The 26,442-nt window shown below is 43.7% G+C and overlaps 1 protein-coding gene and 1 long non-coding RNA gene across 6 annotated transcripts in view; one reads left to right on the top strand and one right to left on the bottom strand.

Moving 5' to 3' along the window:
• Positions 1–26,442, bottom strand: part of SLC29A4 (solute carrier family 29 member 4) — an 831,354-nt gene that overhangs the window by 368,326 nt on the left and 436,586 nt on the right. For all 5 annotated transcript variants that reach the window (XM_077275614.1, XM_077275613.1, XM_077275616.1 and 2 more), the window contains 2 exons: positions 15,870–15,983; positions 3,739–3,867 (listed from right to left, as the gene is read on the bottom strand). In XM_077275614.1, the coding sequence (XP_077131729.1) occupies positions 3,739–3,867; positions 15,870–15,983 (243 nt within the window). The remainder of the gene's footprint in view (positions 1–3,738; positions 3,868–15,869; positions 15,984–26,442) is intronic.
• The window catches only part of LOC143786326 (uncharacterized), a 339,456-nt gene that overhangs the window by 5,268 nt on the left and 307,746 nt on the right, over positions 1–26,442 (top strand). The window lies entirely within an intron of this gene.

The following is a 26,442-nucleotide window of genomic DNA, read 5'->3' on the forward strand; positions in this document are numbered from 1 at the left end:
CGCAGACTCGCGGTGGAACGCAACCGCCATTCCTGCGTTCCACGGGCTGTAAACTGCGCATGTGGAGCACACAGAGAGCTGCGCTCCACATGTGTTAGAATCTACTGCGGTCTGTGTCATACTGCGCTTGCGTCAGTGGATAATATTACAAACCGCATTTAACTTACTGGGCATAGTATATACTAAATGCCCCTGCGCAGACTTCTGATTATACGCCGCACAAGGAGACCCTAAAGTATATATAAGCAGCATTAAGGTACACCCATTTCGCCGTCAATCTTGATAGTAATAGCAAGGCCTTCTTTTTACTACCTCACTACAAAATGAGCCATTCGATATCGCACTGCTATCAGATATCATATCAACAAAACAGACTTGCAGCCTACCCACAATCTATAAGCAGATATCCCAAATAGATTAATAACAGATATACCGTTTCTTTTCAGTCGCGGACCAATATCTCTGAGGAATTTTTATCCCATATTATAGCTTCCACACTAGTCTGTGTGTATCACCCTGAAAAAAGGTGATTTCTAGAATAAAGACATGGCTCGATTTCTTAGTGGGAAAAAAGGTGATTTCTAGAATAAAGACATGGCTAGATTTCTTAGTGGAAATACTTAGTCCCTCCAAACTATATATACAAGCAAAAAAGGAGGACAAAACAGAAGACCCAAAAAACAATAGCCAACATAAGGCCCAGAAGCTACAAAAAACATGCAAAGGATAACTGTTCGTTTAAACCCTTTGGGGTCATTGCATCCATCCTAATCCATCATTGCATTCACATTCTCTCTGTAAGATTGTCCTATCCAGATTCCCCCCTCTGGGGTTTGGTTTAACCACTTCAATCACCATAAATGTAATATTCGCCATGTCACTCGGATGCTGAGACCTCATGTGTCTCGCCAGAGTGGTGTCCCTGTTGTTTCTAATGTCCCCCATATGTTCGCCTACCCTCTTCTGTAATTCCCTCTTAGTTTTTCCAATGTAATCCTTTGGACAGGGACAGGTGGCCATATAGACCACCCCTGTGGACTTACAATTTGAAAAATCCCTCTGATGGAAAACTTTCCCTGTGGAAGAGCTAACAAACACCTTATTGGGTTGAATATCAATGAGATTGGTTTGGGGTTCACCTCAGAAATTCATGGGGAAGAATTAGCGTTCCTTGATGTCAAAATCAGGAAGGAACAAAATAGAGGTTTAACAACTAGTATATACCGCAAACCAACCAGTACAAATAGTCTATTGAACTGGAAAAGCCATCACCCGGTTCCTCTCAAAAGGGGGATCCCTAAGGGACAGTTCTTGAGACTTAGGAGAAACTGCTCAGATGAGAGGATGTTTCATAGTCAAGCTGAAGATATGTTCAATAGGTTCAGGGAAAAGGGCTATCCTGGACATGTCCTGGAAACAGCGTACCAGTGTGCGGCAAATAAAAATAGACAACATCTACTACATAAGCAAGACAACCCGAGTGAAACAACAAATGATGTGATTAGGATTATAGGGACCTTTGACCATCAACATCATAAGGTCAGGGAAGTCATAAATAGGCACTGGGATATCTTAAAAATGGATCCGGACCTCAGGGATTTGCTGGGTACACGCCCAGATATCACGTATAGGAGAGGGAAGTCATTAAAAGATGTATTACTCCATAGTCACTATATGAGGCCAGTAGGTGGGGGCACGTGGCTCGATAGAAAGCCTTGTGGCTTCTTTCAATGTGGAGACTGCCACAGGGTGATACACAGACTGGCGTGTAAGCTATAATATGGGATACAAATTCCTCAGAGATATTGGTCCGCCACTGAAAAGAAATGGTATATCTGTTATTCATCTATTTGGGATATCTGCCCATAGATTGTGGGTAGGCTGCAAGTCTGTTTTTTGATATGATATCTGATAGCAAGTGCGATATCGAATGGCTCATTTTGTAGTGAGGTAGTAAAAAGAAGGCCTTGCTATTACTATCAAGATTAATGGCGAAATGGGTGTACCTTAATGCTGCTTATATATACTTTAGGGTCTCCTTGCACAGCGTATAATCAGAAGTCTGCGCAGGGGCATTTAGTATATACTATGCCCAGTAAGTTAAACACGGTTTGTAATATTATCCACTGTCGCAAGCGCAGTATGACACAGACCGCAGTAGATTCTAACACATGTGGAGCGCAGCTCTCTGTGCGCTCCACAAGGAGCATGCACAGTTTACAGCCCGTGGAACGCAGGAACGGCGGTTGCGTTCCACCGCGAGTCTGCGCTGTATTTTTTACCCATGAGACATCAGAGGGGCAGACTTCCGGTTAAACAACAGGAAAAGAGGCAGCTCCGGAGTTCTGGCAGACTCTTTTAAATCTGAGGTTAGTGCATCGGTATTCAGAGCTATCATATACCATCAGGATACATGTTATGGAATCGGGCCTCCTGATGAGCCAGAGGGGCGAAGCGCGTTGAGGCGGTGTTTATGAGAGGCGGACGGCATGCTTTATTTGAGATGAGTACTTTATTTTGATCTGAACTTTGATTTGGATTTATCAGTGTACTCACGATAGTACCTCTATAGCATGGCATAAAAGGATATTAGCTATCTGATGTGGTGCACTAGTGTTCATATGATTATCTGGGCAAATTGGAATGCTAGAGATATGCGAGATATAGGTGTCTACGACAGCATACTGTGTACAACACTGATAGCCATTGTGCTGCATCTATCTAATTGCCGTCCTATGCCTTCTCACATGTTCTCTATTGTTTTTATAGCACGGTGTGGGGATTAGTATTCTTTATTTATAGGAGTGATCTATGTATAGTGGTTAGGGGTACCTTTAGCAATACATTTGGGTAGAGGGACCCAATTGGACTATTAGGGCTTATTTAGGGACCCCAGGGCCAGCCATTGTGGAGCGGGGGCGCCACAACGCTTCCCCTAGGGCGCCAACCCCCGCAGATAGGCAGGCACCAGCTTTGTAATCATTGTAGAATACTCATCCCTATGCCAAATTTTCATGGTGTGTTTTGTGTGTATGGTATGACCACAGGTTGGAGGTATTTTAACTATTTAACAATAAAATTTATTTTATGGGGTATATTATGATTTAGTTTATTATTGGTTACCCTAGGACAATAATTTGATTCAGGATTTACAGGGGGGAGACAGCTCAAACGGGACAGCACATGAGGGGAGAACATAGCACAGGAAGGAGACAGCAGACAAGGGGGATAGCACATGGGGTAGACAGGTCAAACAAGAGTACACAGATGGGAGAAAGAGACAGTGGATAGGTGGGTAAGAACATGGGGGGAGAATCTCAACGCTGCAAAGCCTGCCCCCATTGTGACATTACCGCCCTCCCAATGCGATAGCATTGGGCCTCCATCTACTCAGTACTATAATACTCAAGTGTGGGTGGATTATAGATATATGCAGGTACCTGCCCTTATACCTCTGGGTGTTGTTATCAGTGTGTCAAGAGTGGGAGAAGAGGGTTGCATTGACAATCCAACACAATGGGCAGCACTTTGAACACATTTTATAAGTGGTCATAAACTTGTAAATGACTCAAGAAAGAATAAAGTTACGTTAAAACAAAGCACATCATTGTTTTTCTTGTGAAATTCTCAATAACGTTGATGTGTCACATGACCCTGATGTGTCATCTGTAAATTACCTTAAAAAGATTTTGTCTAATTTTCAAGAAAAATGTAATTTAATGATGCTGCCTTACTTACCTGTGCATCCAAAAGCTACTATGCCAACAGCAAAAAGGTTGATGGCATAAGACTGTTTAAAGGTAAATAGCTCAAGCCAGACATCACAAATTCCAATAAAGATTAAAGGTCCAAGAGCAAAAATATATCCTGCAAATGTAATATATATTAACAATTACCGGTAATGATCAACTACCTGTACATAGTAAACAAAAATTGGCTAAATTACACCATCATTAAAGAAAGACAGGATCCTCATATCATGGCGGTGCAGAAGACATGTACTGTTGGTACAAAGCTCTGCTGAATGAACAGGGAGATTTCAGGGATGCAATATGAACCGTTCTTTAAAGGGAATCTGTCACCCCATTTTTCGCCTACAAGCTAAGGCCACCGGCATCAGGGGCTTATCTACAGCATTCTGTAATGCTGTAGATGAGCCCCCGATGTAACCTGAAAGATAAGAAAAGAAGTTAGATTGCCAGGGGGCACTCATTACTGGTGGAAGAAAGGTGATTCCAGTTAGAGCAGTGATAATGTAGAATGCCCTACCACAAGAGGTAGTAATGTTAGACACTATAACAGCTTTTAAAAAAGGTCTGGATAATTTTTTTGATACACATAACATTGTGGGTTATAGTTAAAGGGAATCTGTCACCCCAAGATTCGCCTATAAGCTAAGGCCACCGGCATCAGGGGCTTATCTACAGCATTCTGTAATGCTGTAATGTAATGCCCCCGATGTCACCTGAAAGATAAGAAAAACTGGTTATATTATACTCACCCAGGGGAGGTCCCGCTGCGGTCCGGTCCGGTGGGCATCGCGGTCCAGGTCCAGCGCCTCCCATCTTCATACGATGACGTCCTCTTTGCTTCCTGCCACGGCTCCTGAGCAGGCATACTTTATCTGCCCTGTTGAGGGCAGAGCAAAGTACTGCAGTGCGCAGGCGCCGGGCCTCTCTGACCTTTCCCAGTGCCTGCGCACTTCAGTACTTTGCTCTGCCATCAACAGGGCAGATAAAGTACGCCTGCACAGGAGCCGCAGCATGAAGCAAAGAAGAGGACCTCATCGTATGAAGATGGGAGGCGCTGGACCTGGACCACGGTGCCCATCGGATCGGACCGCATTGGTACCGCCCCTGGGTGAGTATAATATAACCTGTTTTTCTTATCTTTCAGGTGACATCGGGGGCTTATCTACAGCATTACGGAATGCTGTAGATAAGCCCCTGATGCCAGTGGCCTTAGCTTACAGGCGAATTTTGGGGTGACAGATTCCCTTTAATTTAGTGACAAAATGCACAATTGGCGGCGAATGGTTGAACTTGATGGACCTAGATCTTTTTTCAACCTATGAACAGTTGTGCTCAAAAGTTTACATATCCTGGCAGAATTTTTGCTTTCTTGGCCTTTTTTCTGAGAATATGAATGATAACACCACAACTTTTTCTGCACTCATGGTTAGTGGTTGGGTGAAGCCATTTATTGTCAAACTACTGTGTTCTCTTTTTAAAATCATAATGACAATCCAAAACGTCCAAATGACCCTGATAAAAAGTTCACATACCACATTTCTTAATACCGTGTATTGCCCCCTCTAACATCAATGACAGCTTGAAGTCTTTTGTGGTAGTTGTGACTGTGGTTCTTTATTTTCTCAGATGGTAAAGCTGCCCACTCTTCTTGGCAAAAGCCTCCAGTTCCTGTAAATTCCTGGGCTGCCTAGCATGAACTGTGAGCTGGAGATCTCCTCAGAGTGTCTCAATGATAATGATATTGAGGTCAGGAGACTGAGATGTCCACTCCAGAACCTTCACTTTGTTCTGCTGTAGCCAATGACAAACCGCAAAGAAGCAGGATACCAATACACCACGCCAGGAGGAGCCCTTAAAGGGACCAAAACCTCATTTTGTCCATTGTCAATAATAGAGTTGGAGAAAGACCCGGAATAGGGTCAAAACGTTACTTCGTTTCTAATCCTGCTGTGTGTGTATGTATACTTATGTTTCAACGCGTGTGAATAAATATATCACCCCTTGCAAGATATAAGCCAAGAGAGTGCGGCTGTTTTCTTGTTTATTGGCCAATGACAGGTTGACTTGGCATTGTGTTTTGGATTGTTGTGATGTTGGAACGTCTAAGTACTTCCCATGCGCAGCTTCCGACCTGATGATTGCAAATTTTCCAGTATTTGCAGATAACGTGCTGCATTCATATTTCCTTAAACTTTGACCAAGTTTCCTGTGCCTTTGTAGCTCCCACATCCCAAAAACATCAGCGATCCACCTCCCTGCTTTACAGTAGGAATGGTGTTCCTTTCATCATAGGCCTTGTTGACCTCTCTCCAAATGTAACATTTATGGCTGTGGCCAAAAAGTTCAATTTTGGTCTCATCACTCCAAATTACCTTGTTCCAGAAGTTTTCAGGCTTGTCTCTATGCTGTTTTGCGTATTGTAGGTGAGATACTTTGTAGCATTTGAGCAGTAATGGCTTTCTTCTGGCGACTGGACCATGCAGCCCATTGTTCTTCAACTGCCTCCTTATTGTGCATCTTGAAACAGCCACACCGCTAGTTTTTAGAGAGTCTAGTATTTCAGCTGATGTTATTTGTGGGATTTTCTTTGCATCCCAAACAATTTTCCTAGCAGTTGTGGATGAAATATTTGTTGGTCTACCTGACCGTGGTTTTGTTTTGACAAAGCCCCTGATTTTCCATTTGTTAATCACAGTTTGAACGCTTCTGACTGGCATTATCAATTCCTTGGATCTTTTTTGTATCCATTTCCTGTTTTATACAGTTCAACTACCTTTTTCCTTAGAGCCGTTGACAATTCTTTTGCTTTCCCCATGACTCACAATTCGGAAACGTCAGTGGCTGGATGAAAGATGCAAAAGTCTGTCTGGATCCCAGAAACTCACTCAGGCTTTATGGACACATAATTATTACAAGCAAACTGGTCACAGGTGAGAATGTTACCTTTAGTAGCCATTCAAACCCATTTGTGTCAACTTCTGAGCATGTTATCAGGCCAAAATCACCAGGGTATGTGAACTTTTGATCAGGGTCATTTCGATGTTTCAGGCTGTTATTATGATTTAAAAAGAAAAAACACAGTAGTTTGACAATAAATGGCAACACCCAACCACTATCCATGAGTGGAGAAAAAGTTTTGGTATTATCATTCATATTCTCTGAAAAAAGGCCAAGAAAGCAAAAAATTCTGCTGGGGTATGTAAAATTTTGAGCACAACTGTAACTATGTAACAGTATTGATCAGTGTGTTACACACTATTATCATTTCATAAGCTAGTGTCAGTATGAAATACTATAAATGTCTTGGACAACCCCTTTAAGAGGTAACACAGTGAGATGAAAAATATAACCACCACCATTGTAAATCAAAACACACATAAAGCAACATATAATTTACATACAGTGCATACCCTTGTTTGTAGGAAATCTGAAACATAAAAACATAGTACAAATCTAGAATACTTGCCTTTCTACATTACAATCTGGGAATCAGACAAGTGAATACATGTAAAAAAAACCATAAAAACGTACTTAATGGTAGTGCTCACCATAGCCATAGATTGTGATAATCTCGTGGTACAGATGTTAAACCATCTTGTGCCATATATATATGTTTTAGAAGCGTGGTATATGCTGTGCTTTACTATAATTTTTAACTGAAATGTGTACCCGGCATAAAGAAAGTCAAACACAATTATAGGTGACTGTTGTGAACTCCGTTTTCAGGCTCCCTCTTGTGGTCACAGATGGTATTGTGTGACTTTGGTTTTTTGGCTCCCCCTGGTGGTTTGGTTTATTATCCTGCGGGTCTGCTGGATCAGCTGCCTTGTTATTCACCAGGGAGGCTCCTATTTAGCTCTGCTTTACTTCCACTTGTTGCCGGCTGTCAATGTATTCAGTGCTATTCTGATTACTCCTGATTATCTAGTTTTCTGCCTCTTCAGGATAAGCTAAGTTCTGTTTGAATATTTTTTGCTCATCTGCCTGCAATATGATTTCTGTTTATGATGAGTCTAGTCCAGCTTGCTAACATGTGATTTCTTTTTGCTGGTAAGCTCTGGGGTACGGAGTTGCTTCCCCCGCACCGTTAGTTGGTGCGGGGGCTCGAGCAATCTCTGCGTGGATATTTTGAATAGGGTTTTTTATTGACCGCACAGTTTCCTTCCTATTTTCTGCTATCTAGTATTAGCGGGCCTCATTTGCTAAATCTGATTTCATCTCTGCGTTTGTGCTTTCCCCTTAACTCACCGTTAATATTTGTGGGGGGCTATTCTATTTCTTTGGGGTCTTCCACTGAGGCAAGTGAGGACTTACTTTCCCTCCAGGAATAGTCAGTTTCTCAGGCCGTGACGAGACGTCTAGGATTTTTTAGGTAACGTTCCACGGCTGCCTATAGTTGTTTGCGGATAGGATCAGGTTGCGGTGAATCTAGTTACCACTTCCCCAGAGCTAGCAGTCTGTTCAGTTATTTAGCTAGTCCGACCTGCGATCCTTGCCACTAGGATCACAACAGTACAGCCAGCCTATAAAGTGTTAATTGCATGGCAGAAGCAGGAGAAAAGAAGCTTGGATATATATATATTTTTTTTTGCTGCCGTGTGTCTAGCTGCTGTGTGTCTGGCTTCTCTCCTCCTCTTAATCTTGGTGTGGCTCTGAGTTCAGCTGCTGATATGGATATCCAGAGTTTAGCCTCCAGTGTAGATCATCTTACTGCAAGGGTACAAAGTATTCAGGATTTTGTTGTGCACAGTCCTATGTCAGAGCCTAGAATGCCTATTCCGGAGTTGTTTTCTGGAGATAGATCTAGGTTCCTGAATTTTAAGAACAATTGCAAGTTGTTTCTTTCTTTGAAACCTCGTTCCTCTGGGGATTCTGTTCAGCAAGTTAAGATTATTATTTCTTTCTTGCGTGGCGATCCTCAAGATTGGGCTTTCGCATTGGCTCCAGGGGATCCTGCGTTGCTCAGTGTGGATGCGTTTTTTTCTGCCCCTTGGATTGCTCTATGAGGAACCTAATCTTGAGAACCAGGCTGAAAAAGCGTTGTTGGCCCTCTCTCAGGGGCAAGATGATGCAGAGGTGTACTACCAGAAATTTCGGAAATGGTCGGCGCTTTCTCAATGGAATGAGTGTGCCCTGGCTGCAAATTTCAGAAAAGGTCTTTCTGAAGCCATTAAGAATGTCATGGTGGGGTTCCCTACGCCTGCAGGTCTGAATGAGTCAATGACTCTGGCCATTCAGATTGATCGGCGTTTGCGGGAGCGCAAACCTGCGCACCATTTGGCGGTGTCTTCTGAACAGACACCTGAGTCTATGCAATGTGATAGAATTCTGACCAGAAGTGAACGGCAAAATTATAGACGGCAAAATGGGTTGTGCTTTTACTGTGGTGACTCAGCTCATGTTATCTCAGCATGCTCTAAGCGCACAAAAAAGATTGATAAATCTGTCACCATCGGTACTTTACAGCCTAAGTTTATTTTGTCTGTTACCCTGATTTGTTCCCTGTCATCTTACCCGGTTATGGCTTTTGTGGATTCAGGTGCTGCCCTGAGTCTGATGGATTTGTCATTTGCCTGGCGCTGTGGTTTTGTTTTGGAGCCTTTAAAATTCCCTATTCCACTAAGGGGAATTGATGCTACACCATTGGCTACGAATAAACCTCAGTACTGGACACAAGTGACCATGTGCATGACTCCTGTTCATCAGGAGGTGATTCGCTTTCTTGTATTGCATAATTTGCATGATGTTGTCGTGTTGGGCCTGCCATGGTTGCAGACTCATAATCCAGTCCTGGATTGGAAAGCAATGTCTGTGTCAAGTTGGGGTTGTCAGGGAATTCATGGCGACGCTCCTGTGGTGTCAATTGCTTCATCCACTCCTTCTGAGGTCCCTGCGTTTTTGTCAGATTACCAGGATGTATTTGATGAGCCCAAACTCAGTTCTCTACCTCCTCATAGGGATTGTGATTGTGCTATAAATTTGATTCCTGGTAGTAAGTTTCCTAAGGGACGACTTTTCAATTTGTCAGTGCCGGAGCATGCTGCTATGCGGAGTTATATAAAGGAGTCTTTGGAGAAAGGACTTATTCGCCCCTCCTCCTCCCCTCTTGGTGCGGGGTTCTTTTTTGAGGCTAAGAAGGATGGTTCCTTGAGACCTTGTATTGATTATCGCCTTCTAAACAAAATCACGGTCAAATTTCAGTATCCTTTGCCATTGTTATCTGATCTGTTTGCTCGCATTAAGGGGTCTAGTTGGTTCACCAAGATAGATCTTCGTGGTGCGTATAACCTTGTGCGTATTAAGCAGGGTGATGAATGGAAAACTGCATTTAATACGCCCGAAGGCCATTTTGAGTACTTGGTGATGCCTTTTGGACTTTCTAACGCTCCTTCTGTCTTTCAGTCCTTTATGCATGACATCTTCCGCGAATATCTGGATAAATTTATGATTGTGTATCTGGATGATATTTTGGTTTTTTCGGATGATTGGGAGTCCCATGTTAAGCAGGTCAGGATGGTGTTTCAGGTCCTGCGTGCCAATGCTTTATTTGTGAAGGGCTCAAAATGTCTTTTTGGAGTCCAGAAGGTCTCTTTTTTGGGTTTTATTTTTTCTCCTTCTGCTATTGAGATGGACCCAGTCATGGTTCAGGCTATTCATGACTGGACTCAGCCTACATCTGTTAAGAGTCTTCAGAAGTTCTTGGGTTTTGCTAATTTTTACCGTCGCTTCATCGCTAATTTTTCTGGTGTTGTTAAGCCATTGACGGATTTGACCAAGAAGGGTTCTGATGTTACTAATTGGTCTCCTGCGGCTGTGGAGGCCTTTCGGGAGCTGAAGCGCCGGTTTTCTTCGGCTCCGGTCTTATGTCAGCCAGACGTCTCCCTTCCTTTCCAGGTCGAGGTTGATGCTTCTGAGATTGGAGCGGGGGCTGTTTTGTCGCAGAGAAGCTCTGTGATGAAGCCATGTGCTTTCTTTTCAAGAAAGTTTTCGCCTGCCGAGCGGAATTATGATGTTGGCAATCGGGAGTTGTTGGCTATGAAGTGGGCATTTGAGGAGTGGCGACATTGGCTCGAGGGAGCTAAGCATCGTGTGGTGGTCTTGACTGATCACAAGAATTTGATTTATCTCGAGTCGGCCAAGCAGCTGAATCCTAGACAGGCTCGTTGGTCGTTGTTTTTCTCTCGTTTTGATTTTGTGGTCTCATACGTGCCTGGTTCGAAGAATGTGAAGGCTGATGCTCTTTCTAGGAGTTTTGTGCCTGACTCTCCTGGTGATTCAGAGCCAGCTGGTATCCTCAGAGAAGGGGTGATTTTGTCTGCCATCTCCCCAGATTTGCGACGAGTGCTGCAGGAGTTTCAGGCGGATAGACCTGACCGTTGTCCACCGGAGAGACTGTTTGTCCCGGATAGATGGACCAGCAGAGTTATTTCCGAGGTTCATTCTTCGGTGTTGGTAGGCCATCCTGGGATTTTTGGTACCAGAGATTTGGTGGCTAGGTCCTTCTGGTGGCCTTCCTTGTCGCGGGATGTGCGTTCCTTTGTGCAGTATTGTGGAATTTGTGCTCGGGCTAAGCCTTGCTGTTCTCGTGCCAGTGGCTTGTTGTTGCCTTTGCCTGTCCCAAAGAGGCCTTGGAGGCATATTTCCATGGATTTTATTTCAGATCTCCCTGTCTCTCAGAGAATGTCGGTCATTTGGGTGGTGTGTGATCGTTTTTCTAAAATGGTCCATTTGGTGCCCTTGCCTAAGTTGCCTTCCTCCTCCGAGTTGGTTCCTCTGTTTTTTCAAAATGTGGTTCGTTTGCACGGGATCCCTGAAAATATTGTTTCCGACAGAGGATCCCAGTTTGTGTCTAGATTTTGGCGGACCTTTTGTGCTAAGATGGGCATTAATTTGTCTTTTTCGTCGGCCTTCCATCCTCAGACGAATGGCCAAACCGAGCGCACTAATCAGACTTTGGAAACCTATTTAAGATGTTTTGTTTCTGCTGATCAGGACGACTGGGTGACTTTTTTGCCATTGGCCGAGTTTGTCCTTAATAATCGGGCTAGTTCTGCTACTTTGGTTTCGCCTTTTTTTTGTAATTCAGGGTTTCATCCTCGTTTTTCCTCGGGTCAGGTGGAGTCTTCTGACTGTCCTGGAGTGGATGTTGTGGTGGATAGGTTGCATCAGATTTGGAATCATGTGGTGGACAATTTGAAGCTGTCACAAGAGAAGGCTCAGCGCTTTGCCAACCGCCGTCGCTGTGTGGGTCCCCGACTTCGCGTTGGGGATTTGGTGTGGTTGTCTTCTCGCTTTGTTCCTATGAAGGTCTCCTCTCCTAAGTTTAAGCCTCGGTTTATCGGTCCTTATAAGATTTTGGAAGTCCTTAACCCTGTGTCATTTCGTTTGGACCTCCCGGCATCGTTTGCTATTCATAATGTGTTCCATCGGTCGTTGTTGCGGAGGTATGTGGTGCCTGTGGTTCCTTCGGTTGAGCCTCCTGCCCCTGTGCTGGTTGAGGGAGAATTGGAATACGTGGTGGAGAAGATCTTGGATTCTCGTATTTCTAGACGGAGGCTTCAGTATTTGGTTAAGTGGAAAGGCTATGGTCAGGAGGATAATTCCTGGGTTGTCGCCTCTGATGTTCATGCGGCCGATTTGGTTCGTGCCTTCCATGTGGCTCACCCTGATCGCCCTGGGGGTTTTGATGAGGGTTCGGTGACCCCTCCTCAAGGGGGGGTACTGTTGTGAACTCCGTTTTCAGGCTCCCTCTTGTGGTCACAGATGGTATTGTGTGACTTTGGTTTTTTGGCTCCCCCTGGTGGTTTGGTTTATTATCCTGCGGGTCTGCTGGATCAGCTGCCTCGTTATTCACCAGGGAGGCTCCTATTTAGCTCTGCTTTACTTCCACTTGTTGCCGGCTGTCAATGTATTCAGTGCTATTCTGATTACTCCTGATTATCTAGTTTTCTGCCTCTTCAGGATAAGCTAAGTTCTGTTTGAATATTTTTTGCTCATCTGCCTGCAATATGATTTCTGTTTATGATGAGTCTAGTCCAGCTTGCTAACATGTGATTTCTTTTTGCTGGTAAGCTCTGGGGTACGGAGTTGCTTCCCCCGCACCGTTAGTTGGTGCGGGGGCTCGAGCAATCTCTGCGTGGATATTTTGAATAGGGTTTTTTATTGACCGCACAGTTTCCTTCCTATTTTCTGCTATCTAGTATTAGCGGGCCTCATTTGCTAAATCTGATTTCATCTCTGCGTTTGTGCTTTCCCCTTAACTCACCGTTAATATTTGTGGGGGGCTATTCTATTTCTTTGGGGTCTTCCACTGAGGCAAGTGAGGACTTACTTTCCCTCCAGGAATAGTCAGTTTCTCAGGCCGTGACGAGACGTCTAGGATTTTTTAGGTAACGTTCCACGGCTGCCTATAGTTGTTTGCGGATAGGATCAGGTTGCGGTCAATCTAGTTACCACTTCCCCAGAGCTAGTAGTCTGTTCAGTTATTTAGGTAGTCCGACCTGCGATCCTTGCCACTAGGATCACAACAGGTGACCATGTCTGACCACTACAATCTATGGCTGAATGGAGTTGTACCTCTGATACCTTTTTGGTGTTTTTTCAAATGTACATGCTCTGTCAATGCGAGATCAAAATGGGAGCAGCACCTATTTAAAGAAAACTTTACACTTTATAACTTGAAGTGTTATAGGGAATCTGTCAGCAGATTTTTGCTATATAATCTGAAGACAGCATGAGGTAGGGGTTAAAACACAAATTTCAACAATGTGTCACATGTCAAACTGTGTGCTGTTGTTTACTTAGACTGAAGATTTAATCACCTGGTGATTATCATTGTCTTGCCAATGGCAGTGTGTGAGCCTTGGTCTGACTCCACCCACTCTTGCTATAAGCAGCTCACTGTATATAGACAATGTATATAAAGTGCCTGGTGTGGGCAGGGGCAGCTTTCTTAGCTCAGCTTCATTGCTAAATCTAAGAACCCTTTTGTAAATGTAGATATGTAAACCATATCTATGCAGTGATGTGAAAAAGTAAAGTAGCTGAGAAATAAGCTAAAGATGGTAAATTAATACAACATGTAATACAACCTGTGTGATGGCCACAGAAGTACCCCGGACACACTTCTGAAAGGAGATGCAGTACGCGAAATGGCTTATTTTTCAGCTACTTTGCTTTTTCACATGAATGCATAGATATGGTTTACATTACTCTTATGTCCACCTATATCCTTTGTTTCATTTTGCACAAATGAGAGGTATGCCAGGGAGCTTTAAAATCAACATTATTCAACATTTCATTATTCATATACCTTTTTGCTCCTATCCCTCCTTTCAGTGGCCATGTTTGCCAGTGATATATTTTTTTAAAAGGTGTTTTTCCATTTTTGTATGTTGGATTTCAATTCACAATATTGCTATTGCTATTAACTTTGGTAATTTTCATGTCTATGCAATTTTACTACCATAATTATGTGTCTATGCCAATTTAGCTGTATTTATTTTGGGGTACATGGTGTGGTTACGCCTATGTGTGATATTTTATTGTGCTTTTAATGTTTTTCAACTTCTGTTAACCTAATAAAAATATAATTTTGTATACCCATGGCTACTACTCCCATGTCCTTAGTCAGTTTTTAGGATAAATGTGAGCTGAACCTTACTACGATCTTTGGGAGACAGAATGAACAAATCAACAGCAGGTCAACAATTGGTTTTATTTATTTTTTTTTCGCTGTTCAGCCTGCGGTGTGATTAGATGTCTAACTGGTCTGTAGGAGCCAGAACTCTTAATGGTTGGTAGGGGATCAAATACTTAATTCACACCGCAAAATGCAAATAAATTTATATAATTTATACAATGTGATTTTCTGGATTTTATATTTGATATTCTATCTCTCAATGTTAAAATTAATCTACACTTAAAATTACAGATTGTTCATGTCTTTGTCAGTGGGCAAACTTACAAAATCAGCAAGGGATCAAATATTTATTTCCCCCACTGTATGTGCTCCATGTATGCATGTACAGTTCTTTGCATACATAGGTGTGTGTATATGTGCTTGGTGTATACATGTGTATTTGTTGTATGTACATACATATGTGTGTTTGTGTAACATGCAATGTTTGTGTTACATATTGTGTGTGTAGCATCCACATTTATAAATCGAAACAGAGCAGATGAGAGTTCATAGGTGTAAGCATCACCCAACAAAAGAGCAAAATGCTGCTCATTCATCGGGTGATTGGATTGTTTATACCAGAACATAAATCATTGTTCTCAGCAGCACATCTGCGGTGTAAGCAGCAGATATGCTGCTGATAACATGATACTATATGGAGACAGATTGATCTACTAGTCTATGTAAAGAGGAGGATAAATAATCGCCGAACCACTTTAAGGCTGCCGTCACGCTAGCAGTATTTGGTCAGTATTTTACATTAGTATTTGTAAGCCAAAACCAGGAGTGGGATATAAATACAGAAGTGGTGCATATGTTTCTATTATACTTTTCCTCTAATTGTTCCACACCTGGGTTTGGCTTACAGATACTGATGTAAAATACTGACCAAATACTGCTATTGCGACGGCAGCTTAATATTGTTTATCATGCTCAGTTAATACACTGAATCTAAATGCAACCAAAACATTTCTTTTTGATGGAGCAATAAAGTAGCGTTTAGGTCCCCACTTTAAACTTTTGCCCAGGGCCCCACTTTGTCCAGTGTTAACATCTGGACACCTTTGTCCAGTATCCTGATAAATATTTTCCCCTTTTTTTGTTACACTAAAAACAAATAACTTATACTTAATAAGTCATTGACAGTTAATAACGATTATTATTTGTTTTCTTTGAGGGGGGGAAAAAAGCAATCTGCTAAATGAGCCATGCATAAAAGAATATAAAGTTTATCCATTACCTGTCATATGCCCTTCATTTATGATAGCTTATTTTGCAGAACTATGCAAAAAATACAGTTATTCATAACGTGCTACAAGTGGTAATATATGGCCAATTTTCAAATTGACTCTGATATCGTATGATACAATAGTGCAAACTGTGCTCAATGTGTAAATATCATTTGCTGAGAGCAGGTGGATCTTTCAGTAACTCACCAGCAGTGATTCTCAAATGTGTAGTAAGAAGTTCCACTGTAGCATTATTAAGGACAACAGCAGCTAATGCCACAAGGATGTATGTCAGGCTCATGTCAAATACAATCGATGTGCCTAAAATTGAAAGAGAGAGGCAATCATTTTTGTAATAGTACTGACAAATAATATTATAGGGTTATTCCCAAAATCACAATATGGTCCTACAATAATTTACAAATATAATTATCCATTTGTACCAATATAAATATTGACTGCATCCTGCTCTACTGAGCAAGCGTTGCGTCAATTCCAACACATAGTATGTGCTCCCTGCTCAATATTTCTTTGCATGAGGGGTAACAGTGCGTTACCTCGCCAACTCTAATGAGAACTGAAGACTCGGCAAAAAAGAATACTGTCAGTGCGCATTGAAAAGAAGAGAACGCAGTAAGCAGGGAGAGCAGAGACCAGACCAGCCCCTGAAACAGACATTGTGATGTAATCTGTGATGTTTGTTTTGGGGGCTGGTCTGGTCTCTGCTGTCCCTGTGTGCCACATTCTCTCCTTTTCAATACACACTGACAGTGCGCTCTCTGTTATGATCCTTAGTGGCTGAGGATCACGAATAGACCAGCAAGTGAATAAACTAAGGACAAGCTCTAGGGAGATGGTAACTGGACTGATCGCAAATCTGAACCTATCCAACACAACTAGAGGTAGCCGGTGAACGTGCCTAAAAAATTCCTAGACGTCTCGAGCCAGCCTGAGGAACTAGCTACCCCTAAAGAGAAAGAAAGACCTCGCTTGCCTCCAGAGAAATAATCCCCAAAGCTATAGAAGCCCCCAACAAATATTAACGGTGAAGTAAGAAGAAGGCACATACGTAGGGATGAAATCAGATTCAGCAAAAGAGGCCCACTAGTACTAGAAAGCACAAAATAGAGCAGGGGTCTATGCAATCAATAAAAAACCCTTACAAAATATCCATCCTGAGATTTCAAGAACCCACGCACCAACTAATGGTGTGTGGGGAGAAACTCAGTCCACTAGAGCATCCAGCAAGCGAGGGAATCACATTTTAGCAAGCTGGACAAGGAAACATGATAAACACTGCTGATCAAAAAATGAGCAAACAAAACTTAGCTTGTCCTGGATGGACTGGGAGCAAGGTAGTCAGAAGGAATCTGAGTAGCACTGATTACATCGACAGCCGGCAACAAGCGAAAGCAAAACAGCTATATAGGAACCTCCCAGAGGATAACGAACCAGCTGATAGCCAGAGAACAGCAGGATAACAAACAAAGCCACCAGGGGGAGCCCAAAGCAAAAGTCACACCATACCACCAGTGACCACAAGAGGGAGCCTGAAAACAGAGTTCACAACAGTACCCCCCCTTAAGGAGGGGTCACCGAACCCTCATGAAAACCCCCAGGGCGATCAGGATGAGCCACATGGAAGGCACGAACCAAATCGGCCGCATGAACATCAGAGGCGACAACCCAAGAATTATCCTCCTGACCATAGCCCTTCCACTTGACCAAATACTGGAGCCTCCGTCTGGAAACACGAGAATCCAAGATCTTCTAAACCACGTATTCCAATTCTCCCTCAACCAGCACCGGGGCAGGAGGCTCAACCGGAGGAACCACAGGTACCACATACCTCCGCAACAACGAGCGATGGAACACATTATGAATAGCAAATGATGCCGGGAGGTCCAGTCGGAATGACACAGGGCCAAGGACTTCCAGAATCTTATAAGGACCGATAAACCGAGGCTTGAACTTAGGAGAGGAGACCTTCATAGGAACGAAGCGAGAAGACAACCACACCAAGTCCCCAACGCGAAGTCGGGGACCCACACAGCGACGGCGGTTGGCAAAGAGCTGAGCCTTCTCTTGTGACAACTTCAAATTGTCCACCACATGATTCCAAATCCGATGCAACCTATCCACCACAACATCCACTCCAGGACAGTCAGAAGGCTCCACCTGACCCGAGGAGAAACGAGGATGAAACCCCGAATTGCAAAAAAAAAGGAGAAACCAAAGTAGCAGAACTAGCCCGATTATTAAGGGCAAACTCGGCCAACGGCAAAAGAGTAACCCAGTCGTCCTGGTCAGCAGAAACAAAACATCTTAAATAAGTCTCCAAGGTCTGATTAGTTCGCTCGGTTTGGCCATTCGTCTGAGGATGGAAGGCCGACGAAAAAGACAATTCAATGCCCAACTTTGCACAAAAGGTCCGCCAAAATCTAGACACAAACTGGGATCCTCTGTCAGAAACAATGTTCTCAGGAATCCCGTGCAAACGAACCACATTTTGAAAAAACAGTGGAACCAACTCGCCAACTCGGAGGAGGAAGGCAACTTAGGCAAGGGCACCAAATGGACCATCTTAGAAAAACGATCACACACCACCCAGATGACAGACATTCTCTGAGAGACAGGGAGATCTGAAATAAAATCCATGGAAATGTGCGTCCAAGGCCTCTTCGGGACAGGCAAAGGAGGCAAAGGTAACAGCAAACCACTGGCACGAGAACAGCAAGGCTTCGCCCGAGCACAAATTCCACAAGACTGCACAAAGGAACGCACATCCCGCGACAAGGAAGGCCACCAAAAAGACCTGGCCACCAAGTCTCTGGTACCAAATATTCCAGGATGGCCCGCCAACACCGAAGAATGAACCTCGGAGATGACTCTGTTGGTCCATCTATCCGGGACAAACAGTCTCTCCGGTGGACAGCGGTCAGGTCTATCCGCCTGAAACTCTTGCAGCACACGTCGCAAATCTGGGGAGATGGCAGACAAAATCACCCCTTCTCTAAGGATACCAGCCGGCTCTGAATCTCCAGGAGAGTCAGGCACAAAACTCCTAGAAAGAGCATCAGCCTTCACATTCTTCGAACCCGGCAGGTACGAGACCATGAAATCAAAACGAGAGAAAAACAACGACCAACGAGCCTGTCTGGGATTCAGCCGCTTGGCCGACTCGAGATAAATCAAATTCTTGTGATCAGTCAAGACCACCACACGATGTTTAGCTCCCTCGAGCCAATGTCGCCACTCCTCAAATGCCCACTTCATAGCCAACAGCTCCCGATTACCGACATCATAATTCCACTCGGCAGGCGAAAACGTTCTTGAAAAGAAAGCACATGGCTTCATCACAGAGCCATCGGGGCTTCTCTGCGACAAAACAGCCCCCGCTCCAATCTCGGAAGCATCAACCTCCACCTGGAAGGAAAGTGAGACATCTGGCTGACACAAGACCGGAGCCGAAGAAAACCGACGCTTCAGCTCCCGAAAGGCCTCCACAGCCGCAGAAGACCAATTAGTCACATCAGAACCCCTCTTGGTCAAATCCGTCAAAGGCTTAACAACGCCAGAAAAATTAGCTATGAAGCGACGGTAAAAATTAGCAAAACCCAAGAACTTCTGAAGACTCTTAACAGATGTAGGCTGCGTCCAGTCATGAATAGCCTGAACCTTGACTGGGTCCATCTCAATAGTAGAAGGAGAAAAAATGAAACCCAAAAAAGAAATCTTCTGGACTCCAAAAAGACATTTTGAGCCCTTCACAAATAAAGCATTGTCACGCAGGACCTGAAAGACCATCCTGACCTGCTTAACATGAGACTCCCAATCATCCGAAAAAAAACAGAATATCATCCAGATACACAATCATAAACTTATCCAGATATTCACGGAAGATGTCATGCATAAAGGACTGAAAGACTGAAGGAGCATTAGAAAGTCCAAAAGGCATCACCAAGTACTCAAAATGGCCTTCAGGCGTATTAAATGCAGTTTTCCATTCATCACCCTGTTTTATACGCACAAGGTTATACGCACCACGAAGATCTATCTTGGTGAACCAACTAGACCCCCTAATGCGAGCAAACAAATCAGTTAACAATGGCAAAGGATACTGAAATTTGACTGTGATTTTATTCAAAAGGCGATAATCAATACAGGGTCTCAGGGAACCATCCTTTTTAGCCACAAAAAAGAATCCTGCACCACGAGGGGATGAGGACGGGCGAATATGTCCCTTCTTTAAAGACTCCTTTATATAACTCCGCATGGCAGCATGCTCCGGCACAGATAAATTGAAAAGTCGTCCCTTAGGAAACTTACTACCAGGAATCAAATTTATAGCACAATCACAGTCCCTATGAGGAGGTAGAGAATTGAGTTTGGGCTCCTCAAATACGTCCTGGTAGTCTGACAAAAACGTAGGGACTTCAGAAGGAGTGGACGAAGCAATTGACACCACAGGAGCGTCACCATGAATTCCCTGACAACCCCAACTTGACACCGACATAGCTTTCCAATCCAGGACTGGATTATGAGTCTGCAACCATGGTAGACCCAACACGACGACATCATGCAAATTATGCAGTACAAGAAAGCGAATCACCTCCTGATGAACAGGAGTCATGCACATGGTCACTTGTGTCCAGTACTGAGGTCTATTCGTAGCCAATAGTGTAGAGTCAATTCCCCTTAGTGGAATAGGGAATTTTAAAGGCTCCAAATCAAAACCACAGCGCCTGGCAAATGACCAATCCATCAGACTCAGGGCGGCACCTGAATCTACAAAAGCATTAACCGGGTAAGATGACAGGGAACAAATCAGGGTAACAGACAAAATGAACTTAGGCTGTAAAGTACCAATGGTGACAGATTTATCAACCTTTTTTTTGCGCTTAGAGCATGCTGAGATAACATGAGCTGAGTCACCACAGTAAAAGCACAACCCATTTTGCCGTCTATAATTTTGCCGTTCACTTCTGGTCAGAATTCTGTCACATTGCATAGATTCAGGTGTCTGTTCAGAAGACACCGCCAAATGGTGCACAGGTTTGCGCTCCCGCAAACGCCGATCAATCTGAATGGCCAGAGTCATTGACTCATTCAGACCTGCAGGCGTAGGGAACCCCACCATGACATTCTTAATAGCTTCAGAAAGACCTTCTCTGAAATTTGCAGCCAGGGCACACTCATTCCACTGAGTAAGCACCGACCATTTCCGAAATTTCTGGCAGTACACCTCTGCTTCATCTTGCCCCTGCGAGAGGGCCAATAACGTTTTTTCCGCCTGGTTCTCAAGATTAGGTTCCTCATAGAGCAATCCAAGGGCTAGAAAAAACGCATCTACACTAAGCAATGCAGGATCCCCTGGCGCCAATGCGAAGGCCCAATCTTGAGGGTCACCGCGCAAAAAGGAAATGATAATCTTAACTTGCTGAACGGCATCACCAGAGGAACGAGGTTTCAAAGAAAGAAACAACTTACAATTGTTCCTAAAATTCAGGAACCTAGATCTATCTCCAGAAAACAACTCCGGAATAGGTATTCTAGGCTCTGACATAGGACTGTGAACAACAAAATCCTGAATACTTTGATCCCTAGCAGCAAGATGATCCAGACTGGAAGCCAAGCTCTGGACATCCATGTCAGCAGCTGAACTCAGAGCCACACCAAGATTAAGAGGAGGAGAGAAGCTAGCCACAGCAGCTAGACACACGGCAACAACAACAAAAAAAAAAAAATTCTCAAGGCTTCTTTTTCTCCTGCTTCTGCCATGCAATTAACACTTTATGGGCAGGCTGTACTGTTATGATCCTTAGTGGCTGAGGATCACGAATAGACCAGCAAGTGAATAAACTAAGGACAAGCTCTAGGGAGATGGTAACTGGACTGATCGCAAATCTGAACCTATCCAACACAACTAGAGGTAGCCGGTGAACGTGCCTAAAAAATTTCTAGACGTCTCGAGCCAGCCTGAGGAACTAGCTACCCCTAAAGAGAAAGAAAGACCTCGCTTGCCTCCAGAGAAATAATCCCCAAAGCTATAGAAGCCCCCAACAAATATTAACGGTGAAGTAAGAAGAAGGCACATACGTAGGGATGAAATCAGATTCAGCAAAAGAGGCCCACTAGTACTAGAAAGCAGAAAATAGAGCAGGGGTCTATGCGATCAATAAAAAACCCTTACAAAATATCCATCCTGAGATTTCAAGAACCCACGCACCAACTAATGGTGTGTGGGGAGAAACTCAGTCCACTAGAGCATCCAGCAAGCGAGGGAATCACATTTTAGCAAGCTGGACAAGGAAACATGATAAACACTGCTGATCAAAAAATGAGCAAACAAAACTTAGCTTGTCCTGGATGGACTGGGAGCGAGGTAGTCAGAAGGAATCTGAGTAGCACTGATTACATCGACAGCCGGCAACAAGCGAAAGCAAAACAGAGCTATATAGGAACCTCCCAGAGGATAACGAACCAGCTGATAGCCAGAGAACAGCAGGATAACAAACAAAGCCACCAGGGGGAGCCCAAAGCAAAAGTCACACCATACCACCAGTGACCACAAGAGGGAGCCTGAAAACAGAGTTCACAACAGCTCTCTTGATGACTCGTCACTTCTCATTAGAGACAGTGAGGGAGCGCTCTGTTACTGAGCAGAGAAATACAGCGCAGGGAGTGCATACTAAGCATGTAAAGCAGGTGCTAGTGCACCTCCCCTCACATGGACGTCACTGATGACGCTTCATTTCAGGATGGGGACAGAGGCTGCAGCAGTGACCAAGAGGGGGAATGGAAGGAAATGAATCCAAGTATATTAGAAATGTGATTTGATTAATAAACTGGACACTTATGTTGAAATTCAAATTTGATTATGGAGCAACCTTTTATTATTTAACATCAGGAACACCTTCAAACTACTTTGAAACACACAGTGATTTTTTTGCATAATTGCTTGAAATTTCAACTGTTTGTCTAAATACTTATGAGGACGGTAAAAAATAAAATCCTCTATTCTTCAGTTCTGATGAACCATTGCCACCTTCAGCTCTATCATAATTGCAAAGAGCCACGGTGAAACCAACTCTTACCTCATCCCTACTAAATTATTGGGGTTCTCAACAGCTAAAAAAATGGAGTGCGGACTTCATAAGTATAATGAATTAGACATCATTTATTAATCACAAAAATAGATTTCCAACAATTATATAGACGTAATAAAAAAGAGGTCAACATAAAGAAGGAATAATGTCAACGTGGGAGGAATTAAATGGGCAGAAAAGTTCTCAGATTAGTAATATAGATCAAAATTTCATCACATGGTATGAGAAATCAGAAAATAGTTCAGTAAACCTGGTGATTAGAATCACTAATATTGAACAACATATGAAAATATCTGTTATCAAAAAAGGCTCCTTTCATAAATATGAGGTAATGTTTACTAATTAGCCACATGGATTCTATCCCAGCACATGTATAAAGGTCACAATTGTAAATACTTTCACATAACAAAAGTGCTAATGTGAGTGCAAACTCCCAAGGGAGCGCCTCGAGGAGCGTTTCACGTTTGCTTTCTCACAGCAGTCCCTCTCCCCTGAGCTTCAATCATTCTCTATAGTAGGGTTGGGGAACCTCAGGCCATTTCTCTCAGGCAGATTGCTGTGCACCTTAGTGGCCACAGGTCTCTTAATTTTTTCTCGGTCTGTGAGAACACACAAACAGGGTTCACTACTGAAAGCTGAGGAGAGTGTAATGAAAGATTACGTCCTTATATGAATGCCAGCATCAAGACATACTTTGTGGGCAATTTGTACGGCCCCCAAAGGATGGTTTAAATATCTAAATGGCCTTTAGCAGAAAACAGGTTTCTCCCCCCCCACCCACTTTATAGGGTTCCAGAAAAAAATTCAGTGCTTCAGAGCCCCTTTGAGAATTAATGTAGCAACCAAGCGCACTGCGGCATCATTCTAGCAGGGATAAAAGTTCACCATTCTGCTAATCGGCGCAGATCCCTGTGGTCAGACCCCCACCGATCAACAAATTATTACCTATCCCATGATAACTATTTTTCACCAGATATCCCCTTAAAGGGAATCTGTTAGTAGGATTGACCCTCCTAAATTGTATATATGGGCATGTACTGTAGATCACAGAAATCTGAATGTAATGATACCTTAACATCTGTGATCTGATATCTTATTCTAGAGAAATCCATATTTTTTTCATATGTAAATGAGCTGTTCAGGACTATGGGTCGTACATAAATCTGTATGAGAATCTGCCTCCAGAGCCTATTTTAAATTAAAGGGGCGTTACCATTGTAAACCAAATAATGGCTGACAGTAAGCTCTCAAAATCACACACAATTAACACAGTACAGTGTTGAACCTTGTCTCATTACAAACACAAAACACATTTGAAGTTGACCTATCACAGTGCTGTCAGTTTTGCTGCACTAAAGCACTATGAAAGAACACTTGCACTGCAAATGTGTTAGTAATGAGGAACAGTTCACTTCTGCTGTACTGTGCTAGCTCCAGTGGCATACCACTTATAACGGCAGATCACAAGGCTACTTTGGGGCACGTAAATTGGGGTGGGAAGCCAGATGCCAGCGTCGGCACTGCCTCCTCATCCGGCATCAGACTTACAACTGTATCTTCATCTTGGATGCTGATACAGGTAAAAGCAGTGATGGAACAAGGAGACATCAGCTCCCTCCTCCATCATTCTCCCTATCTCAGTGCAGTGGGCTCAATTATGTCATTATATCATGCCTGCTGTGCAGAGCTTCAGATCACATGTTGAAGAGACCGAAACAGCAGGAGAAAGAAGAGAGGGTTTTTTTTTTTTTTCTTATATCAGTGAATACATTGTGGGGGTCATTATGCTATTTGGAGGGTGATGTTTAGGGGCAACTATACTCTTTGGAGGTCTATATGGGGACCATCTTACAGTTTGCAGGGCTATGTTAGGGGCCATTATAATATTTGGAGAGCTATGTGGGGCCATTATACTATTTTTGGGACTATGCGGGGGCTGTGAAAGATGACACCGGAGAGATCACACAGAATTCCAAAACTGCCACCACATGTGATGAAGCCACACCATGCCTGACATCACTGTTATGTCAGATGAATCACGTAATGCGGTCTCCCCACTTTCACCATCGTGTCCTTCCGCACCCCCTGGGGACACATAAAGTCAGCTTGGTACAATTTTACAGCGATGCCCCCTGTCCACACAGGCCTAGGGACGTATGGGGAGTGAAAGGATGTGGCCCACACAGTCAATGACGTGGCACCTCACTCGCCCACAACCCTGAGAGGCCGCTTTCACTAAGACCAGTGAAACAGAACACTGCCAGCCCTTTAGGACTGCCACCAGTTCCTCGTTAGATATAAGCCCAGTGTTAGGCTAGTTTCACATTTGCGTTTGAATCCGCAGCGTTTAATCCGCATCTGCAAGTGCAGGAAAAAATGCATAGAAACACGTACAAACGCGGTGCTTTTTAGACGCATGCGGGAACGCATGCGGTTAATAAAATGTCGCGTTTTCACGCTTTCCCATGCTTTTTGTCATGCGTTTGCATTTTTTGTGCGCATGGTGAAAAAATGTACAGGAGAAAAATATAGCTAACCAGACACCGCCAATGTGACTACAGAGGGCGTGTATTGTGGGATATCTATATATAAACCCTAGGACTGCTGAAATCTTAACAGTGTGCTACTGTATCCTGTGTCATGATGGATCTTCGCATGGAGAGCTTTTATTTCAACCTGGATTTAAGCATCAAGCTGTTTCTTGCCTGTGCGTTTGCTTGGGAGCAAGAAAGAAATCGCAAAAGATGGAGAAGGAGACGTCGTAGGCGTTTTTGGAGACACCCCATTATTGAACTACGTGAGAGCCGTGGAGCCTATCACCCGCTGTATGGCGAGCTTAACCCTTTCATGACATGCGCTGTAATAGTACGGCGCATGTCGTGTCTCCCCCTTTGATGTGGGCTCCGGCGGTGAGCCCACATCAAAGTCTCGACATGTGAGCTGTCTTGTACAGCTGACATGTGCCCGCAATAGCGGCGGGTGAAATCGCTATTCACCCGCCGCTATTAACCTGTTAAATGCCGCTGTCAAACGCAGACAGCGGTATTTAACTACCGCTTCCGGCCGGGCGGCCGGAAATGAGCGCATTGCCGACCCCTGTCACATGATCGGGGGTCGGCGATGTGTCAGGACAGTAACCATAGAGGTCCTTGAGACCTCTATGGTTACTGATGCCAGCCTGCTGTGAGCGCCCCCCTGTGGTCGGCACTCACAGCACACCTGCATTTCAGCTACATAGCAGCGATCTGATGATTGCTGCTATGTAGCAGAGCCGATCAGGCTATGCCAGCTTCTAGCCTCCCATGGAGGCTATTGAAGCATGGCACAAGTAAAAAAATTTTTTTTTCAAAATATGAAAAAAATATAAAAAATATACAAGTTTAAATCACCCCCCTTTCGCCCCATCCTAAATAAAACAATAAAAAAAATCAAACCTACACATATTTGGTATCGCCGCGTTCAGACTCGCCCGATCTATCAATAAAAAAAGCATTAACCTGATCGCTAAACAGCGTAGCGAGAAAAAAATCTGAAACGCCAGAATTACATTTTTTTGGTCACCGCGACATTGCATTAAAATGCAATAACGGGCGATCAAAAGAACGTATCTGCACAGAAATGGTATCATTAAAAACATCAGCTCGGCACGCAAAAAATAAGCCCTCATCCGA

The sequence above is a fragment of the Ranitomeya variabilis genome, chromosome 7 (assembly GCF_051348905.1).
Source record: "Ranitomeya variabilis isolate aRanVar5 chromosome 7, aRanVar5.hap1, whole genome shotgun sequence".
Taxonomy (NCBI): domain Eukaryota; kingdom Metazoa; phylum Chordata; class Amphibia; order Anura; family Dendrobatidae; genus Ranitomeya; species Ranitomeya variabilis.